We start from the raw sequence: 22,891 nt of genomic DNA on the forward strand, positions 1-22,891 counted from the left end.
CTTTGGGTATGTCGGGGCCAAAATGGCTGACCAAAGTTTTACATAGAAATATATAGGAAAATTCTTTAAAAATCTTCTTCTCATGAATGACAAAGCCATAATTCATCATATTTATATGATAGCATCCTCATGTAGTGTAGATGCAGATTTGTTCAAATCATGACCCCCGGGGGTAGGGTGGGGCCACAATGGCCGCCGAAGGTTTTACATAGAAATATATAGGAAAATTTTTTTTAAAATCATCGTCTCAAGAATAGCAAATCCATGATTGGTCATGGGACTACTTTTGATTTAAACTTTTCAGTAATAAACCAATTTATACTTTTTTCTAGCCACAGTGCTCAGGTGAGCGATGTGACCCATGGGCCTCTTGTTTTATTAATACTTCCTTGTCGAATTGTAGAAAACCCAATGCTTACTATTTCCTATAATGAATCAATTGAAAAGGGGCAGTTTTTTCTCTCTCTCATCTTTAACCTGTCAAAAGTGAGAGTCCTCTTCATTTTAGCTTATTAGCTCACCTGAGCTAATTGTTAACCGCCTTCATGGTAGAATTATGAGCAAGTTTCACAATTTTATTTAAAAGTATATTTATGTAGATTGTTTTCTGTCTTGCAAAGTGTAATGCATGTACTATAGTCTGGTCCGATTTATAGGAAAAAATACTTCTTACGGCAAATAATTATTATTTCGTCCAGCATAGTATTTTAACCTATTTCGAGTATTCTGAATCCGAAAAAATATGCTGGACTTCATGAAAATGGCGTTAAAGTGGTCAAAATGGCGATTCAAAATGGTGGACATCAAATTTTTCTAATTTTCTCTCAATATCGTTCAAAAAGGAGAAATAATGTGTGAATATCTTACTGAGTGTAATAAAACTATAAAAATGATAATAGAATGCTAACATTATTAGTTTAACTCAGAAAATTTAGTCGTTTCTACACTTAATTTGAATTTTCTCTGATTTATTTGTTTATTGTTCTATATTCTGCTTTGTTTAGGATCTTACATTTGCAAATATCCATACACTGCAGATTTGTATTTTTCCTCTACATCTCACTATTCTACACTTGAATGATGGTGCAGCTGTAAGTTAAAAGTCAATATGGCAATTCAAAATGGTGGAAATTCCTTTTTTTCAAATTATTTCTTAATGTCGTTTACATAGGAGAAAGAATTTGTGAATATCTTACTGAGCGAGTACAATTAACCATGTAAAATTTCAACAGAACACTAATATGATCACTTTAAATCGGAAAATTTAGTTGTTTGAATTTAAAATGTGTTAATTAGCTCAAAATGGGGATTCAAAATGACGTCATATTCTCGAATTTCGTAAAATACTCAAGCTGCTTAATTTTGAGTCGTTTTGCAGAAAATAAATTACAGTTTGTTTTTTTATATATATAGTATATTGATAAGTCCATTAAATATGAACAAACAAAAAATAACAGAAAAGATTCATTTTTTCTGGAAATAGTTAAAACAAACTCGACTTAAGAGTTTCCAAATTTCCCCCCTCGTATTTGACCGTGTTCCAAAGCCTTTGAGCCCCCGTTTACCTAAAATCACTCCTGAATCCTGTGTTTATCAACTTGCATTTCTACCTCTACATCCCTCAGCACACTATCAAATATAACTGAAGAAATTCTTGTCAGATTTTATCGAATACTTTGTTCTAGCTTTTTAGCACTTATAAGAACTTAGTATTATCCCCTAACATCTTCTATTCCAGTGTTATTTGTTATACCGGTATGTTTCAGTCTGTCTTCGGAATTTAGATATTTTCAACACTCAAGTAAAATGGTGCCCCGTGTCAAGGATGACAACCCACTTGGCATGTAAAAGATCGTTTCTCTGGAGTTCGAAAAAGAGTAAGCTCACTGGGGACCGCCAGAGAAACCAAAATCCTTCAAAAACTGATTATTCAAACTGATAGTCCGCCTAAACATGGCTGAAAAATTGCCGACGCGGCGTTAAACAATATACAATCAATCAATCAACACTCAAAGAAAAAAAAAAAACATTTATGTTCAAATGTTAAAAGTCTGTTTTGTTTTCCAAAACCTTTTGCAAAATGAAGTAGAGGTTCTGTGAGCAATTAGCTCACTAAATGATAGCCCCTGTCTCCCATATGAATATGATAATGACAGTGTCCATGTTTTGCTCTGTGAAACCCAAAATATGTGTTGGATCAAAAAGTAAAATAGGAGGTGCACAATGGAAATATGTAATCAAGATTCTGTGAAAGTTTATCAAATTTCATTCATTGGTATGAGAGGAGTTGCGGATAAGGAATGGGTACCCCAAAGCGTAAAAGACGGACGGACGGACGAACCGATTACTCTATACCCTTCCGCTTTTTAAGCTGGGGGGATAAAAAATCTCTGATATTCAAGACATGTAGCTCTTTATTTCCTGACCGCGTATAGATTTGTTGTCTTTTAGGGTAGAAAGGTCATTCTATTAGCAAGAAAAGTCTCAAATTTTATTATCTGGAATCACATTGTGTGCATATTTTGGTGAGAAAAGTTATATAATTATGCAATTTAAGTGCGCCTGCAGATTCCTCGTGATTCTTATCATGTACAAGCTTTCGTACCAATAGGACTAAGCCATTCTTGACTTCGATCTAGTCAACACTTCTCGTGACAATAAAATTTTAGTGATACAGAATCAGAGCTGGACAATCAAGAAAATTTATGGTTTACGTATTTTATACTGATAATTCTTAATAAATATGTTTATTGTTGGATATTTTAATATATTCAGATTTATATGATGTAACAACTACTAGCCCTCTAATTGGTCGTGGTTTATCATTTTAAAAATCATACTAAGTAATGTTGCACTAGAACTTCCACATGTACATAAACATTTCTACACTGGACTAAAAATAGATCAAGAATTTCCAACAACTGATATGATTTAGCAGCCCTCGAACTACAATGTTCACTCGCCTTAATGCTCGGAGAATACTGCTCTTGGGATAGTTTAATTTTCCTATTGTCCTCAAAACAGCAATTATTGTATGACATTATTGTTATTATGATATGAAGAAGCATGATAAGACAGGTATATAGGTAAATTGTCGTCAAAAATTTAATAATAGAAGTAATGAAACAAAAATCGTGTTATAAAAATCCTAAGTCTTTAATAAAAATATCCTCCAACTTTCATTACATAATTAAACATTATTTCATGAATAAAGAAAATCCTGTAATTTTTTCTGTATAAAACGTTATTTGAATTGCCATTTTGAGCTAAGTAACACGTTTTAAATTTAAACGACTAAATTTTCCGATTTAAAGTGATCATATAAGTGTTCTATTGGAATTTTACATAGTTGTACTCCGCTTACTAAGATATTCGCAAATCCTTTCTCCTATGTAAACGACATTAAGAAATGATTTGAAAAAAAAGAATATCCGCCATTTTGAAACGCCATTTTGACTTTTAACTTACAGCTGCACCATCATTCAATATGTAGGATAGTGAGATGTAGAGGAAAAAATACAAATCTGCAGTGTATGGATGTTTGCAAATGTAAAATCCTGAACAAAGAAGAATAAAGAAACAATAGACAAATAAATCAGAGAAAATTCGAATTTAGTGTAGAAAAGATTAAATTTTATGAGTTAAACTAATAATGTTAGCATTCTATTATCATTTTTATAGTTTTATTACACTCAGTTAGATATTCACTCATTACTTCTCCATTCTGAACGACAATAAGAGAAAATTAGAAAAATTTGATGTCCGCCATTTTGAACCGCCATTTTGATCACTTTAACGCCATTTTCATGAAGGCCAGCATATTTTTTCGGATTTAGCATACTTGAATTAGGTTAAAAAACTATGCTGGACTAAATAATAATTATTTGCCGTTAGAAGTTATTTCTAGCCTTCTTTTTAAAAATCAGGACAAGACTACTAGAAGTTGAGAATCGATTTCAAACTAACTATTAATGTACCAGGGTATATCAGGTATTTTCAGATCAGAAAAAAATTACAGACATTTCTTGGCGACGTGCATACGTGTAACGTGAAGGTGGACAAAAAAAAATATAACACGTTTTGCACAATTTTTGGTCAGGAATCACTAATCTGAAACAGAGAATCCAAAGCTGACTATCTTACTACTCGACTTTACTTATGTATTTCTCAATACATCCGTAGCACGTAGTTTCATTTTAATAAAATACATTGAAAAGTGGTGTTGCTATTTAAACTAATGAACATGCATATCCAGAATTCAATACTACCAAGCGTAAAAAAGGTGAAAGCGATAAATTGGGTAATTTAAAGATCATATTCTAAGAACACATGCTGACAAAGAGAAGTACACCGGAAAAGACGTAAAAGCAACCACCAACAACTGCAAGCCCGAAGGCCCAGTCCAAGTAGTCCATGTCTTTCTTAGAACCGAAAATAATGACACCCAGCAGGATCACCGCGCCTGTAATTTTAAAAATAAATCCATGTGGAATATTAAGTTACTTTCTTGTTTCAATTTAATCATAACCAATAAATTGAGACATAAAAAAGAGCTCACATTCTAAAGGAATGTATGCCATATCAATCTGAAAATTACTAGTACTACACCAAAAATTGTATTGCTTTAGCGCTAAAAATTACCTGCTCCTAATGTAATTATTGCAGTTAGAAGTGCTACAATTTTATTTCCTGCAGTCTTTGATATACATGTGTACAGAACGAGGAAAACAAGACTGATGATGGCAGCCACCAGACCAACAGATTCGAACACTCTCACGGATTCGAACCAGTCAGGAACTAAAAATAAAAAACATTGGACGAATTCATTTCCTGAGTGTTTAATCTGCCCCTCCCCCCTTTCATAAAAAAAACTCGTACATTTCTATTACGAAAAAGAAAAGCTTAAAGACAAGTATAATTGATTGGACGTTGGTGAAATTCCGACACAAGCGGTACAGCTTTGGAGATGCATGTTCTTCTAAGTAGGCACCGTCGGGTAAAATAAAAATATTAAGTGCATGGACGTTTTTTTTTTCAAATTGGACTTGAGATTGCCTATAAGAGGTTTTGAAACAGCTTCGTGGTTTCACTCATATACCATCTTTTTTGTCCACTGTGTAAAACTTCCTATACATCAAAGAAGCAAGAAAAGTACTCTTTGTTAATTGTGTTCGACATTATTATACACTTTTGTTACTCTTGGAATGCAAATTTCGTACATATGTGTTTTGTTTTTATCACTGATACCTATGGCGACACAAGATACAACTGCTCAAGAGGAGCCTACGGCAGCGACGCTGACAGAGCACATTTTTTACAGAAGAGCTAGGTTATGTTTGTTTGGATTAACTTATTATGAATTCATTAAATTGAGAACCGCGCCATGTCCTGCAGTGAATAGAAGAGTTTAATTATTGATGGGGTTTTTTTTGAAGGGGGGGGGGGGGGGCAGATTTATCTTGTTTCATTAGAAGTTTAGAAAAAAATTCAGTTCCAGTGTTTTAAATTCATTTTGGACCTATAAGGCTTAATTGTTGCCCTTTTTTTATTTTCATAGTCGCGCAATTTCTTTATTTTAAAATTAAAATATGAAATTTGACAGGGCCATTTGCTAGGGTTCTAAAAAGGTTCGACAGATGGTTAGGGGAGGAAAATCCCTCCTCCTAGCCAAATATTTTTATATCTGGGTATCACTGTTGTGTGTGAGAAGGTGTACATGTGAGCGTATGTTTGTATTTTTGAAGTAATTTCTTCATAGATAAAATTTAAAAAAATACATAAAATAAATAAATAAAGCAAATTTTCTTTGAATAGATGAATAATTTACTAGTATTGTTTCAAACATAACATTTTCATACTATTTTTTAAAAATATTTTTGTAAAGGGGCGTGGTCACATCCATTTGCACCCCGTTCCGACGGTCTTCTTTATTGAAAAAAAAATCTGAAATGTAATGGAGTTACAATGAACTTACGATAAGTGTTTTTGCCGACATCTCCCAGATCTGTGTAATATTTGCATCCCTCAATGCCTAGAACTTTGCTGCATATTTTCCATAGGCCTCCATATCCTCCAAAAGTAAATTTTTCCCAGTATGGTACCCCGAACCCCACCACAAAAAGGAGAAAGCCCAAGCCAATAAACACAGAGGCCACCTTGGTTGCTGATGGGACCTCTCCAAATCCAGCCATGTTACGTTTGCGATCTTGAACGCAGTGAGTGAGCAGGTTAACTGAGCATGAGTAAGGTGCACGTAAACACTTAATTACGACTCCATAGTCATATTAGTCAAAGATCTCATCAGTCTCATTTGATTTTTATTAATTTGAGAAACTTTGAAGAGGAAAATGCCACATCACTAATTATTTGGGCTTACAATGAGTAATGCTTCTTCTGATTTATTATATGTCCTCCCTAATGGGGGATCCATGTTGTGTTGCATAATTATTTTCAGCTCTGTATTTGTCTCCCCGCTGTTTGTCTACATAGAAATCATGTTTGATCGTAACCCTCGATCTCTAATGAAAAAATATGCAATCGTTGCCCGTAACTATGGAATCCGGATAAGGTCGTGTAGTTCATGATTGCAACATCCAGTATCGATTAAACTGTCGATAGCAAGATATGTGATAGCGAAATGAGGATGATGCGATGGTGCGACGATGCGTTAACGATGGTCAAATAGCAAGGAAGAGATAGTGAACATTGCTTCATCGTCATTGAATCATCACTATCGCCTCATCGTCAACGTACCAGCATTATCGCGCCATCGACCCTTCAGCCGATTATCGATGATGCGATAGTTACTACATGACCCTATCCGAATTCCATAATATTCTCCGTAAATGATAAAGAATTTACAATCCAAGTACCACGCACATCTCCGAAAGTATAAATGAACGATCAATTTTCATAATAATGGAAACCTTTACTTTCTTGAAAACTGTGGAAGATTATCCGGACAATGATGTACTTTACATCACTATTGACAAATAGTGACCATATTTTCCTCATCAAATCAAAATCAATGAATATGCACATCTGTTATATACGTATAATTGATCTGCAAAATCTTGAAAACTGGTCTAAAATTTATCCGGACAAATGGTTATCCTCTGGTAGCCGCCAGCCTGTCCGCTATCAAAACCGGTCAGAAAATACGTTCTACAAAGTATTGGTGGCCCTCCACTTTTGTTCGATATGTATGTCAAACGAAAAACAACTATAATAGGATTTTATTTACACTGTAGCTTGTTCTATTTTTAAACACATGTACACATACACAATATTAATGTAATAAAATTTTATTGCTATAAAATGTGCATGTATCAGCACCGTATAAAATACGTTATTACATATATATAAAAAAGTAAATTATAAATAAGCAATCATGTATAATTTCTATAAAATGACAAATACAATGAGTTTACTTAGAGCACATGCTAACAAAGAGAAGTACTCCTGCAATGACGTAAAAACAGCCACCGACAGCGGCCAGGGCGAAGGCCCAGTCTAAGTTATCCGTGTCTTTATTGGAGCCAAAAATGATGACACCCAAAAGAATAACACCCCCTGAAATGTAAAAATAAGTCAAAATGAAAAAACATATTGCATAACAGGCACCTAGCACCCTTTATATTAAGAGGGTATGAATCATTGAATCAAGCTATTTCAGAGAATTTGTGAAAAAAGAACATGCGCGCAAGTGGAGGGAGGGGTCAAAGGGGGGCAATCAAAGAGGGGCGGAGGGGGGGGGGGGGCACTAAGAGTTATGTTATAAAATTTAATTGTAAAAGTTTCTTGAGATATCGCCCGGAAATGAAACATACAGAATGTCTAAATTTTCTACCTTGACCTTTGACCTTTTGAGCCATAGGGAGTTGTGGTATAAAATTTCTTAGCTGCAGATCTGTAGCGTTATGGTTTTATATATTTGTCTTTGACCATAAGACACTATGTAAAACCATAACGCTACAGATCTGCATCTAAAAATTTCTCTGCAAAAACAGACAGAAATTATTACATTGACCTTTGACCCTAAAATCAACTGTCTTTCTTTAAGCCATAGGAAGTTGTTAGGTAAAAATTAAATGGAAATTTTAAAGCTGATACTGGGTGGAAACAAAAAACTGGTGTTATAAACAAAAATACTGGCAGACGGACGGACGGACGGACGGACAGATGGACTTAATTTAATATCTCCCTTCAGTGAAAGAAGGAGACAAAAAAGACATTAATTAAAATAATGTGTCAGCCCCTTCCCCCTTCGTTCTACGTGTGTATGTACGCAAGAATACATGTTTAAAAATATGAATTGCGTTTCACTTATTTTTCATTTGACATATATTTTACTGCTCAAATGACTGCTTTTTTACAACAGAACCTAAGAATAAGACCAAAATGTACTTTGAATTTTTATTGAATTATCAATTCTGTAAGATACATGTATTAAAGTAAATTCTGCTTCAGTTATTGGCCTTAGTCAAAAGTCTTTGGCTAAAAGGGACCCTGGGTCAAAAGTTCTGTGAATATATTCACCAAAGGTCATTTTCACCTATATGTCATTATCATCCACAAGAACATAATCTATTATATCAAAACAAATTAATCCTAGCATTGTGAAAGCTTTGACATTGAATTACCTGTTCCTAGCGTAATGATGGCAGTGAGAAGGGCCACGATTTTATTTCCGGCAGTCTTTGATACACACACATACAACAGAAGGAAAACAAGTCCGACCAGGGCGGCTACCAGTCCTATCGCCTCGAACACTCTCACGGACTCAAACCAGTCGGGGACTGAAACAAACAGAACATAGATTTAACAGTTACACAAATGACAATGCTTCTTTCACAAGTTACTTATCTAGCTTTATGACAAGCATAACACCAAAATTTATTTCAATAAAATTTTTGGGAAGACACAAGTATACAATCTTATTATCTCCTCGCTATGGATTGCATATAGTAATCATTGTTGGACCCCCCCTTTTACAAATTCCTGGATCCGCCTATGTAATGGGCTTGTTCAGTGTAATTGTGGGTGAGGGTGTGTGTTTGTTTGTCCTTGTGAACGCACCGTAATTTGCATCTTGATTGATATGGTATTTTGCGAGGGATACTCCGTTTTGCGGTGCCCATGTTAATAAAAAATTCTTCCATATATAAAAATTATTTTTAAGTATTACATGCATACGTTTACTATAGATTTATTCAAGTTCATTTACATTGCAATGCAGAAGAACATAACATATCAAGATATGTGCTGTCGTTTATCTATCGGGCGAATCTTATTTTATTTTCAGTGTGCAAAAATTCACACAGTCCCGCGATGTCCCTATGTGTTCCCTATGATGTGTATCTGTAATAAAAACTGTAGTTAGAGCAGTTAGACAGAGAAACGGCATATTTTTATCCCATAATTCATTTAGCCTTGGGCTAATTGATGTTTCTTAATTCATAACCATGTGGGTAAACCTATTGCGTAGTACCATTTGCTTTCATGCTGAATTTTCTGGAACATCGCATGTGTGACGACCTATCTAATAATCATATAAAGAAGTTGTATATGTTCTTATTATAAATTGTCATATACTTAAAACAATCCCTGGCATGCTTCAGTTGAGAGCAGAATTCGTAATCGTTTTATCTTGAACAACACTCGAGTACTTGTATGTGATGAACAATATGTACAAACCTCGTGTTAGAGAGAGAGAGAGAGAGAGAGAGAGAGAGAGAGAGAGAGAGATATCTATGTCTCAAAGACATCATGTAATCACTGGCCATTGAAAATTGTAAATTAATCAAATACTCGTGTACATAACTTAATACTGAAGAAGGATTTTACTTAATTGTCTATACACCTTTCACAGGGTTACTTTAATGCTAAAGAATTTGTCTCCAAAATTTAATTATGGAAATGGACAATTTAATTGGCTCGGAGTATGAAAGTAAAAATTATTCTTATGAACATAATCATGATAATGAACAACAGAATTTCTTACAATTTTTTTTCTATTTTTTGCCCATTGGTCCTATGGATTTTTTTGTCAGTGGCGCCTCCGTAATTTCTTCCTTTTAAACAGACACCTAGCTATTCTCTTCGAGGTTAACCTTCGCATTTGTTTAACTCATTACTCCAGTGAACGTGTAGCACATTCTTCCTGTGTGAATGTTTTTGTTTCCATGCTCGGACAGTGAAATGTTATTAAGACGCCAACGCCCTAATCGCGGCCATATTTCATACAACTTAATATTTCTAGCAAGACGCCAAATCGCTTTCGTGTAATTTTTGCATAAAGGGAGGGGGGGGGGGGGGTTAACGTATAAAACTTTGGCATCCTAAATCCTCCATCATCATGTATACTGTAGTGTGTTTCGAGCAGCCAGTTAGATTTTTTAACACTTAAACTGAATGAAAAACGCAGTAAAGTCCACAGTTAAGACTGTATAATTGATCAGTATGTTTCCTTCTGAAATTCAGTCCAGCATCAACGCTGCCTGTAGTTGAACAAATTCTTTTTATTGATGCATACATGCTGCATGCTTTTAAATATTTATTAAATTTTGAGTTACTTATAAATTTTTGTGTTCTAATGTAAAAATCTGAGATAAGCGAAATAAAAAATAAAAACTTACGAAAAGTGTCCTTCCCCACATCATCTAGATCAGTGTAATATTTGCAGCCATCGAGTCCCAAAAATGCTCCACACCGCTGCCACAAACCACCGTGTCCCCCCAATATGAACTCCTCCCAATAAGGGGCACCAAATCCCACGACAAACAGTAGAAACCCGAGTCCGATGAAGACCGAGGCCACCTTAGAGGCTGCTGGGGCGTTTCCACCGGCCATTTTTCGTTCACTGCGAGTTACACACAGATTGAGGAATATATTGGAGCGGGCGTGGGAGTGCGAGTGAGTAAGACACACGCGGGAAAAAAAAAACGTTTATTACGACGCCATGATTGGGATAGGGTCTCCACCTCTCGTTGTTTTATAGTATTCGTAGTATTTGATGACAAATTGTCACATAATATAAAAACATCCTCATTCGTAATTGTCAAGAGAGTACATTGCCAGCTGTTCACAGAAATGCATCTTTTCGTCGCATTTTGTTTTATTTTTTCAAGTTACATAAATTATTCTGCTGTTAAATATGTGCGATTTATTGTGATTGATAAATGCTAATTGGGAATATTATAGAGATCGAAGCGAGAGAGGGAGGGAGTATTTATTGAATGATACATGTCAATGGGGTGTCAAATAGCGGTCAAATCTCGTAAAAACAACGAACTTCCGATAAATAGGGCGTCTGCAGGTCTGTGGTATTAACCACTAATGCAGCCTGTGTAATATGATGGTTTATGTTAACTCTTCTGTAGGTTAATATCGTAGCGTTGTCACCTGTACTTCTTAACAATTTCTTGTACCTTGGACATTGCTCATAGAAACTGCAGTATTCACTGCCTCTATGTGAGTGGCTGTGTGTCAGGGTATGTGGGTGTGTCTGTATGTGTGCATGGGAGTGGTCAATGAAATACGTATGACGTCGCGCACAGAATTGGGGCTTATTTTGTAACGTCAAAATATACTTTTTTAACATTATTGTATGCGTCGTTTAAGGATGTACAACACACCTACCCCAAAAAATTCCTGTCGTTTAATTTTCGTTATTTTTGTATATTTAGTACATGACTATATCTACTGCATGTATGCATATTTTGGACAAAATCGTTCGAGTGGTTTTTGGACAGGAACTTCCGAAAGTTACCCCCCTTTAGTTGTTTACAAGGAGGGAAAATTTTTAATCAATGAACTACTTAAACCTTGATTTTCAAAAAAAACCAGGTTAGATATAAATGTCAAATTTCATTGGCTTATTCCTTTAACCATTTAACACAAAAACATAGTCATCTTTTTGATATACATATCATCAAAACAATTTGTAAAGACCTTAAACTGAAAAACTATGAATTTTCTAAGCCTTGAAAATTGCGTATTTTTCAAATTCAAATTTTTTTTGTGAAAAAACCTGTCGTTTAATTTTGGTAAAAAACTTTCTTTAGGTAGCTGGTGGTAAAAATAATCTTCACAATTTTTTGTATAATTTTTGTACGACCAGTTTTGATTTAATAGCGGAAATTTACCCCCTCCCCTTTCTCAATAAATCACGTTCCCGCGCTTCTTTTAGACGGGGTCAATCACTTTGTTACATGAATCTACAAATACACATTTTAAAAAATTAAATTGGAATATTGCTTTTGCTTGAAAAATACAATGAAGTGCATTGAAGTGGTAAAATTTTCCATTTGGACGAAACGTTCTGAGTCATGTTTTGAACGTCAATTATAACATAACGACACGCCCATTTCTTTAGAAACGAGAAAGCAATATTCGTCGTAATGTTTTAGGACACTACACTTTCCGCGACAAGCAACACGAGTTACACTGAAATGAAGATTTTTAAATAAGAAAGAGCTATGTATAAAGTTCCCGCTTATGTAAAACACGCATTGCAACGGTTTTGTTCATTTTATGATTTTATCATGTTGATTGGAGTTACTATAACACATGTATACACGGTGTCGAACACGTGCTTACTCGGTGTTTATGTAGACCGTCAATTTCATTGGCTATTATATTTATAAAATACCTGTTCTACAGGTATTCGATTGAATCATTTGACCGAATTTTCCTTTCTAAAGAAATGGGCGTGTCTAAAGGTAGCTCAAAACGTTCCATCCAAACAGAAAATTTTACCACTTCAATGCGCTTCATTGTATATTAACTTACAAATTTAAAAATTCTCATATGTAAAGCATATTTAAATGTAGATTTTTAGGCAAATTTTGAATACCCCTATCACCCCACCCCTTCCTTTTTTGCGTCGCAGACCATTAGCGTTTGACGAAAAGTCGTTCTGATATACTGGTATTTCGTCAGGAATCCCGGTATGCATTAATTTTTAAATTCATGAATGCAGAATAAATATTGACTACTCTTTTTATATGTATCAGGAAAAAATTACTGAAAGATTTTAGTGTTTAGTCCATATACGTATGCGTTATGCATTCCATATCACATGAAACCTGGATACGAATTCAAGTTTTGTTGAACTTGAATATGTTGATTTTTGATTTTATTTCTTTAATTTTATTCATTAAAAAATTGTATATGTTCAACTCTCCTGTGATATAAATGGAATAATTGTAATTTCTTTCATGTCATTATTTTCAAACGAGACAGTATATGGCCGTGGGGATACATCGGCATTAGCATTAGATGTACACCCCTCATGACATTATACGCATTTCTTTCAATGTCGTGTCGCTTCTAAAGTTAAAATGAAAATTCCGTATTCGTCCACATTAACTTCAAAATATCAAACATTAAACTCTTCATCTATTTCAATTTATATCAAATCGCACATTGATATTTTTTAAAATCTTATAGGCTACGTTTTGTTTTGATTCGAGGAAATGCGAACCGACATTGTTGACAGAATGTCAAAGTTACGATTAGCTGCAATAGGATATTCATAATGATAAATGCAGATAACTTCAGTACAAGTGAACAATTCTTTTCAATTCTATACTTATATTGTGTATATGAGGTCTATAGTATTCAATTCTCGGATTTATCAGGTCTTGCTGTAAATGTATCTGCTTCTGTTGAAAACCGTGAATAAAGGGAGGAAAATAAACATCTCCTACATTTTCAGAGTTGTTCCTCTTTGATCAGTAAGGATCTGAGAACAACATCGATTTTATCATTGTAAAAAGTTTTTTGTTTATTTATTGTTGTTTTAGAGAAAAACAATATTTATATCGTGTATGTACAAATTGTAATGAAGACCATTAATCGGAATATTATATAGCTAATTGTACACAATGAGAATTTCGGCAATGTAAAATATAATTTTCTGAATTAAAAAAATGCTGCGCTTTGATCAAAAATACAATTTATTGTATATGAAATGAAATGAAATAAACATTAAGGGTTGGTATTTTATGTCTTGCTTTTTACGGAGTTTAATCGGGTTAATTAAAAAAAAAACTTTTGGATTGAGTATGGTACGCACAATCACAGCCAAGCCCCATATCGCAATATTTTCTTTCATGATTGATATACATCGGGATCGTTTTACTCGTCGTTTTGACGCTTTATTTTTGACGTTAAATTTGACGTAACGTCAAACGTTCAATTGAAATCGCAAGAGTTATCTCCCCCAGTGTGTTGTACGTCTTTAAGCGTAAAAACGTCAAAAATTTGAGGCGTAACAAATTAGACTAGATATCCAAATTTTGCTCCTGCTTTCTTAAAAATGTCTTCTTTTTTTAGTGTTTCTAAATACAAAATTTTATTCATTTGCACATTTTAAAAATAAGGTTTTATCTGTTACAAGTTTTCCCAATAAATAGAAAATACAGCTCATATCGGTGCTATACGCCTGCTTAAATACCATCATACGCATATCTGTATCGTAGTAACAAAACTGACTAGACATCAAAATCGCTCTATTAATCTCTCTTACTAATTGCTAATAATTTTTCGTGGAAATTTTGACTGCTTCTTGATTTGCACATTTCATTAACGAAAATAACCTGTTATATAGTAAAAATACATACGGTACAACCTAATTAATTTTCTCTCGACACTGTTTTTCTTTAGCTTCTCCGAAGATTTGCCGCACTTTCGTAGATTTAGAAATGGGTATTAACCATTAAATATGTTTAAATGCATCAAGGAAAATACAATGTAGTTTGATTCATAAGATATTACTGGCAAGTAGGATCGCAGCAGTATTTTTAATACTCAACTACAAACCATACACTGACAATTAATTCATGTACTGTAGTACTGGAATTTCTGTCTTCAAAAACCGAGAAAAAAAATGCATTATATACTAACAATGTTTGTAAGTATGGTGTAACATTTAAAAAATAAGGAAGGAAATTTAGGAGTCTGAAATAACATTTACAATTCAAATATTACACAAGGAAAAGCAACATATTTTCACAGGATTTCTTCCTTGTATCATCAGTTCAACCCCCCCCCCTCCCCATTGAATCCCTTTGATATTTCTTGTACAGCCATTAGTAGTACATGAAATAGTGAGGAGACCCACTGCCAGCACAGCTTAGAATTTTAGCAAAAAGAAATCACAGACAAGTGATGAATTAAACAAATGGATTGAGTTTTTCACATCGAAATGTAAAACAAAAAAAAAGTCCTATACGGAGCCAGGCAAGCGCCAGTAAGCACTGTTGTTGATAGTCAGAAGTTTGCATAAAGACTGAGAAGCAGAATGTTACGAGGGGTGATCAAAAAGTTCCGCAAACTAATTGAATAACTTCCATACAAGAAACAATATTTGGTTTTAATGTTGATTATATTTTGAATTAATCCTCCCCGATTTTAATGCACATCAACCACCGTTCTGCGCATGCGCATATCACGTGATATTGGCGGTCACGTGACCCCCTCCGTAGCGTTCTGTCACAAAAGTTGAAAGATTTTTCTGAGTTTTATATTTCTTTCCATGTGAGTTAATTTTTATGACAAGAACAGTTCATTTGTCAGAAATGGTCATATCTCGGCAACAGAATGGGTGGATAATAATATCCTTTCCAAAAATAAGCATGGCGACCATTAAAACACAAATCTTCTGTCTCAGGAGAGACCTTTATTCAAGGTGGATAGAGAATGGGTGCATCCTTTTTATCATATCTAATATGTTTAAAATCTAAAGTAAACGATATCTTAGGTATTTATTATTTAATACTTATATCATTGTTCAAATATTCAACTATTTTTCAAAGTGCTAACTGGAGGTCTTTGATTGCAAATTGCTTAATTAAAAATACATATCTTTTCAAACTTGCTTTCACTGGGCAAGATGACAAATATCATTTTTAACCATCAGCCTTCCTTCACTAAAACGATTAATCCAATCATCAACTGAATTTATAGGAACTAATTTATCTCAATAAACTGTCTACAAATTATTATATGATACTGTAGAGGGATTTCTAAGATATACAATAAATTGTACAGTCGTTTGTTGAACGAGTCCGACTGAGACAACCATTTTTCGTCACAAGTGACCTAAATAGTGACGTCATTTTCACATTGTGACGTCACAAACAAGGAGAGAAACTTTATTCAGCATATGCTATTTATAGAACTTGTGTATGGCTATGTGTGTACTGAATTTCATTCTAATCTGAATTGTGGTTTTCTAGATATAGAGATAGTTTGCGAACTTTTTGATCACCCCTTGTATATGTCCATTTTGCCAGATTCTACTTTATAAAAAAAATAACATTTCCAAAATCGAACAAGCTTTAATTGGATTTTACGAAAAATATCAATCATTCATTTTACATAATCTTCTATATGAGCTTTGATAAGAATATTGCGGCAATCAGTGTCAAAAGTGTTCCTGGTTGTTGCCATGGGAACGTGACGCCATTACAGTTGTCCGTCTTACAGATGCATTCCTCGGAATTGTAGGACTCGGTGCAGCTGTCCCGGATAAACTGTCCAAACAGCGATGTGTGATTGGTATATGTGTTGTTATAGCAACTCCTCACAACTAGAAAACCTGAAAAAAAATATTGTTTTGTTTTATCAAAAGATGTGCTTTGTAATTTTCTTTTTTTCCCCCCACTTTTCCAGTTTCAACATCATTTTTTATTACCTTGACCTCACTTATGTTTAAGTCACAGGAAACATTACGTAATGAATTGGAGTTCTCGCGGATCATGAACAAGTTTAGGGGCAAGTCGGAAATTTGTACATTCAATGTCTTAGAAATGCATTTTAGAAAGTATATGTCAACTTTGAAATGCTTTAAAAAATTTTCTTTCACTTCTTTTATATTTGTTTTCCAAGTTTCAGTACTTAACATTTGTATGCAAGTCCCAAGCTTGATTCATGATATTAGAGCCACGAAGGTCATGACACTGTCACACACAGTCAGGTCATGGCCATCAACAAAATTCCAGTGGAGTGATGTAGTTATGACTCCATCATATATCAATTTCATTTGTCATTGCCGTCGGAGTGACCTTGATACTTTTCAAATTTGTATTTTGTTATAAACGTCCCTTCCAGAAATTACAGAACTATTTAAACGCCACCACCTGCTGGGCTGTAAATTTAGATTTACATTTGGGGGCAAAAATGTATGAAATACATTTTATACTTTGAGCTTAGGAAAATGGGTGATCAGTCATTGCTTTCTAGTAATTCACCACAGGAGCTGGATTTTATAGCCTGCAATGACTTATTCGATTATAATGTTACCATAGATTTGATCTTCGGTGAGGACTTTTCTGCAGCCTATGGCGTTGGAGGCGCACACCATGCTGAAGTTCGCCATCAACTGCTTACCGCATGTTCTGTTGGCGTTGGAGTTGCAAATGTGACAGGAAATAGCATTAGCTGAAACAACATTGAAATAAAAGGATATGAGTAAAAAATGGCTGCTTTTTCGTTAAATACTAAATCCTCAATAAAGTTAAAAATATATGTGAAACATTTGTTAAAGTATAAAGCTGCAAGAAAAAGTTGTGAATGTTTCACCTAGACATTGACCGACTAAACACTAAACACACGAAGTAAAGACGGTATCGCGTCTTAAGTTCTTGTGTCATCTGGAGTTGGGTCTATTTAATAAGAAAATAAATTATGATGTTCATTACAGGTAGACCCAGCTGTACCAAGAACAGCTCATATTACGAGTATTCTTGTTTATTTATTTTTATCTATGGGAGCCATTGTTAAGAATCTAGAGCTTTGAGTTATTTGATCAAACTAATTCAATAAAGTAAATACTAAATAAAAATTGTCCTCAACGAATTTGTCACCTCCAATGTATCTGAAACACCCGCCCGTAGTCAAACTATCACGATGAGAACCGTCACTGAATTAAGTTCGATCACTATGGGGTTATGTGATTCAATGCTTTGTTCGTCATCTGATTATCTTTGTTCTGAGGAGAGGACAGCAATTAAGGATATCAGATCCTCATCCAGGATGGATAACTCCAAAAATTATTATTTAATTTTAAAAATTTGAAATTGAAAACTTTTCATGCAGCCTTTTTTTATTCTTTGCAACTTTATGTGATTCGAAGTTTTTGGAAGTATCACAAGGGTCTTAAAAAAGTTGACATTTGTAGCCTATAAAGGAAACGAGAAGTCTCTGTCGAGACTGAAGCTCTACCGGTTTGTACTTATAGCAAAGAAAGAGAAAAGTACTTAAGCAGTTGGGTATTGAAACTTTACAACAGCAATAAATAGAATACAGATGTAATGATCCTTGATTAAGTCTCTTAATGTTCTTAGTGTAGTCTACTTGCATGCCACATTATATCATGATCAGACTAAAACTGTATTTGGAGTAGCATTTTGAGAGTATTTAACAGAAATTTCTATTTTTTGTAACCAAGGCAATAATGTTCATCGAAGTCAAAAACTGATACACAGAATTGTTTATCTTAGTGAAGTCTACTTGGATGCCAACTGCCAAGTTAGAGTGAAATCAGACCAAAACCGTAGGTGGAGTAGCATTTTGAAAGAATTTCACAGAAATTTATTTTTAGTAACCACTGCAACACCGTTCAATGAAATCAAAATCAAAAACCGACATATAGAATTATGTATCTTGGTGCATTGGGGGGGGGGGGTTAAAGTAGGAAAAGGACGCCTTGAGGACCCCGTTAATCCATGGCCAAGCCCAGATTGGGGGCTCAGGGAAGCTCTTGAATTTGAGAATTTTATACAGGGTACTGTATAATTTTTAAAAAGCAAAACTGCGATTTACTCCAACTTTGACAATTTTTTTTTTAAACTCACCAGTGGGTGGCCTTATATGCCTTCATTTATATCAAAATGTTTCGTGAATATATTGGCTGAAAAAGTACCATGGCGGCCAATAGAATAGGAAACATGAAAGAATATACCAGTCTCAGCCTGAATTAAAGCATAATAGTTGAAAGGATGATATTTTGCTCTGGTAGATTCTACTTACCACTTGTAATTAAATAAATTACATAAATAAATGCAACTACACACAAAGACAAACCAGACACTGGTCGCCACATGGTTGATGATGATGCTATCTACGCGACGTCATCTGTGTACACGTAATATACCGAAGCATTCCGAGTGCTTGCATTTGTTTTAGCCTAACCCGATGAAAATTATAAGTTTAGATATTTGTGCTAGATCCTACAGAGAGAGAAAGAGAGAGAAAGGGAGAGAAAGGGGAGGGATAGGGGCAACTTTACAAATTGAAAATATTCTTGAAGGGCCCAAAAAGGCTTCAGACGTTTTATTGGGGCCTTAAAATTTGCAAGTTATTGTCATCCAACCACCTTTTGTTCTTACCGGCAGGTATATTTGAATAAAAAATTGAAAAAAATTAAGAGTGAGAACATTATCATGAACTAATTAATCTAAATAGTGTGGTGGTTTATACCGTTATTCGCGTATCAATAACTCCAGAATACAAATGAAAAATTGGCAAAATGCACCGACGAGCCAAGGGAAATGATGGATCAACATTATGTAAATTTATTGAGAAAATGATTCAGAACCTTGAGCTCCCTACTTTTTAAAGAGATTTAATGCGCATTTTGTATTTTTAAAACAGTAAATTGTGTGTCGTGTTTTTCTACGCAGAACAGTTTGAAACTAAGTGGTCTGTCTGCATTATTTGTGAGCTCAGTGCCTATATGAAATTAAACTAGTTCTAATTGTAACGGGGACCGTTACAGATGTTCCCCAAACGTTCCCCAACTCCCTTTTTGTGCCAATTTCCTTTAAAACCTTTTTTAATATGCTCAGTATCGCAGGATTTTATAGAAAGAATTTTAAAAGCTACAATGATATCAACTTTTTGTCATTTAACGCATTGCATGCAAACGCACTTGCATACACATGCAAGGTGATCATGGCATGTTGTCTAAACTATTAGTATATCTTTATATTCCAAGAATCAATAAAAAGTCATAAAAATATAAATGTTACTGTTTTTCAAGTATATTGTTCATTTTTCGCATTGCGCTTGCGCAAGTACATGCAAGCACGTCCTTGCATTCAATTTTGATAGTAGTATCATGTAGGATTCCATTATACCTATTCATATTCTAAATTTCATCCTGTTCTGTTGAGAAACAAGAAAGTTATGGGCATTTAAAGTTTCAACCAATCAGATTGCAGCACACGTAAATTTACGTGCTTTCATGATAATTCTTATAGATCATGCTGTAGATCTTCATAATGTATGACTATGTTCAAAATTTCAAAGGATTATGACGTAAAACAAGAAAGATATTGAGACTGAAATTTCAGCCAATCAGAGCAAAGCGCACGTGCATGCGCCTAAGATCTTGCTATTTTGAGCATGTCATCTTGTTGATACTACTAATGCATCCTTTCATTATGAGTTTCAAAAAAATTCATCAAAAAATAGAAAAGTTACGGCAATATCCATTATATTGGTCATTTCACGTGTTGCACGTGCGCGCTCTTGCCAGCACACGTGTATGTACATGCTTTCATGAACATCCTTATATATCGTGCTGTAGATCTTCATAATGTGTGAATAAGTTCAAAATTTCAAATGATTACGACGTACAACAAGAAAGATATTGAGACTTTAGTTTCAGCCAATCAGAGCGAAGCGCACGTGCATGCGCGTGATATCTTGCTATATTGACCATGTCATCTTGTTTATACTTCTAATATATTCTTACAGTATGAGTTTCAAAATACTTCACCAAAAAATAGAAAAGTTACGGCAATATCCATTATATTGGTCATTTCACGTGTTGCACGTGCGCGCTCTTGCCAGCACGTGCGCGCAAAATGACCTTCGTTCGGCAACTCTACACAACATGCCTACTAACCCTAAAAAGGTTTCACCTAAGTCGGATGTATAGTTTACAAGATCACTCGTGGACAAAATTTTCCCAGGAAGAAGAAAAATAATAATAACTAGAATCTTGTTGCCATGGCAACAAATAAGTCTTCCGTTCTTCTAAATCTGTAAGGAATTTGCTTTTCCTCTGCAACAAACATAGATATCATATGTACTCTGAAAGAAAAAAAATGCAAAAAAGTCTTTCAGTACTTAAGGTACTTTGATTTTCATGATCAATCTTGTTCTGATGCATTTTGGCACTCATAAGAGCTACACGTGTATCATAGACAAACCAACAGACGAACGAACACCGTACTCTCGATCATAAATTCATTGTGTTTATGTTCTGGCACAATTGTGATGGTGTTATAAAAATGTCATGAACTAAGTTAGTACCACATTAAACGTAAAGTCGTTGATTTTTAAAGAAATGATATCGAGATTTGCCAGAAGAAATATTATTCATCAATGACAAGAATTATTCAGCAATCGATTAATTGATTACATGTTGTTTAGCGTCCCTCTCGAGAATTTTTCACACGGAGAAGCCTCCACTCGCCGAAGGAGACTGTAAAATGTTGTACTATCGCCATTGAGCAGCGAGGAATCTTTTTGAGCCAGTACCATCTGACACACGGGACCTCGATTTAAACGATCTCATCTGACGGACCGGTCTCCACGTCCCACAACTGAAGTCCATTATACAGATATATGGTACTCTAGCCATGTTTTTATTTTATTTTTCATTACACAAATGTGTTGCATCAGATTTTCTTAAAGATCATACTTAATATAAAAATCATTTCGAACAACTTTATTGCAATGCATACAGCGTCCGGTGATTTTGATTGACAGGTCAGTACGTGTGCACTTAGTGTAATACTTCTTAAAAAATATACAGAGAGTGACTATGACGGACTATGAAATCAGAAAATATTTAATAAAGAATGGGTACAACTGATATAGAACTGATTTTTTGTCTATGTAAATGGATTAAAAGGGAATCTCTCTCTCTCTCTCTCTCTCTCAGACAGGTAAATTTCAGTATCTTGCGTTATGAAAAATCTACTATTATAGAATATGAATTCTGTATACATGTTAATGGTAATTATAACCAAATGTTCCAGATTTAATTGTATAACGAATTTGTAATTAAAAGGCCTATAGTTGCAATAATGTCTCCGAATAAAATCAAGAGGGGGGGGGGGGGCTTCAAAAGAATTACATACTCGGTAATTTTATGTTTTATGAATTAAAAGGAAAATACTTAAGGTTGCATGTACATACATTTAATTATATAGCATGGCATAAAATTGTGTTCATTCGTATACTTTATCTAACATATCAACAGACCTTTGCAGATGTTTTTGCATCATGTTTTAGCGTAGCATTATTTCACACAGAAACGCGTAACTTTAACATAATGTTAACCCTTTGAGTACTAGTATTTCACAAAAATCCAAGAATCGCTTTTTCTCATCTTTAATAACTTCTCGGGTATATAAAAGTATAGATCATGTATAATAAATAACATTATAAGACTATTAATCAATGAAATATACGTGTTAAAACCAAATCCAATCTATAGATTGCTTTTCTTTCTTTTAAGTTGCAGATATCAATTTATTTCTAAAGGCTTTACACCTACTCTTCTATCTCTCAGTTCCCTTTTGAGTACATATATTATTTTAGAATCGAAAATAAAACTCGAATTCCGGGATAATTTCGCATTCAAATTAGAGAATGAATTAAGAATATTTTTTAAAAATATAATCATAACAGACATTACAGATTTACACTACGCTGACAACTTTAAACTATGCATATACTGAAAGCAGTAACCAACGTAATCTTTCATGCAGAAGTGGATATGGAATCTCAAAGTCTACATATTTTTTTTTATGTGAAAAGTGTGGATATAGACGTCTGCGACGTCATGGATACTACCTCCGCCTTT

The 22,891-nt window shown here is 34.3% G+C and overlaps 3 protein-coding genes across 4 annotated transcripts; all 3 read right to left on the bottom strand.

Annotated features, from left to right (window-relative positions):
• Positions 1-4,282: 4,282 nt before the first annotated feature.
• Positions 4,283-6,323, bottom strand: LOC134245108 (uncharacterized). The gene is made up of 3 exons (XM_062727366.1): positions 5,975-6,323; positions 4,642-4,797; positions 4,283-4,462 (listed from the first exon to the last, which is right to left on the bottom strand). The coding sequence occupies exons 1-3, from the start codon at positions 6,189-6,191 to the stop codon at positions 4,320-4,322; spliced, it is 516 nt and encodes a 171-aa protein (XP_062583350.1). The 5' UTR covers positions 6,192-6,323; the 3' UTR covers positions 4,283-4,319.
• An 897-nt stretch (positions 6,324-7,220) lies between these two features.
• On the bottom strand, positions 7,221-11,043 carry LOC134245109 (uncharacterized). Its single transcript, XM_062727368.1, has 3 exons — positions 10,638-11,043; positions 8,643-8,798; positions 7,221-7,572 (listed from the first exon to the last, which is right to left on the bottom strand). Exons 1-3 carry the CDS (start codon positions 10,849-10,851, stop codon positions 7,427-7,429), a joined length of 516 nt encoding a protein of 171 aa, XP_062583352.1. The 5' UTR covers positions 10,852-11,043; the 3' UTR covers positions 7,221-7,426.
• Positions 11,044-16,326: 5,283 nt separating this feature from the next.
• Positions 16,327-19,150, bottom strand: LOC134245110 (uncharacterized). Of its 2 annotated transcripts, none has more exons than XM_062727370.1 (3): positions 19,039-19,150; positions 17,398-17,448; positions 16,327-16,606 (listed from the first exon to the last, which is right to left on the bottom strand). In XM_062727370.1, exons 1-3 carry the CDS (start codon positions 19,109-19,111, stop codon positions 16,395-16,397), a joined length of 336 nt encoding a protein of 111 aa, XP_062583354.1. In that variant the 5' UTR covers positions 19,112-19,150; the 3' UTR covers positions 16,327-16,394. The 2 variants fall into 2 exon arrangements, with proteins under 2 accessions (XP_062583354.1, XP_062583353.1); XM_062727369.1 differs by having other exon boundaries at positions 17,311-17,448.
• Positions 19,151-22,891: the final 3,741 nt, after the last annotated feature.

Source organism: Saccostrea cucullata, unplaced genomic scaffold, assembly GCF_032062105.1.
Source record: "Saccostrea cucullata isolate Sc308-1 unplaced genomic scaffold, CSIRO_AGI_Scuc_v1 ctg53, whole genome shotgun sequence".
NCBI classification, from domain to species: domain Eukaryota; kingdom Metazoa; phylum Mollusca; class Bivalvia; order Ostreida; family Ostreidae; genus Saccostrea; species Saccostrea cuccullata.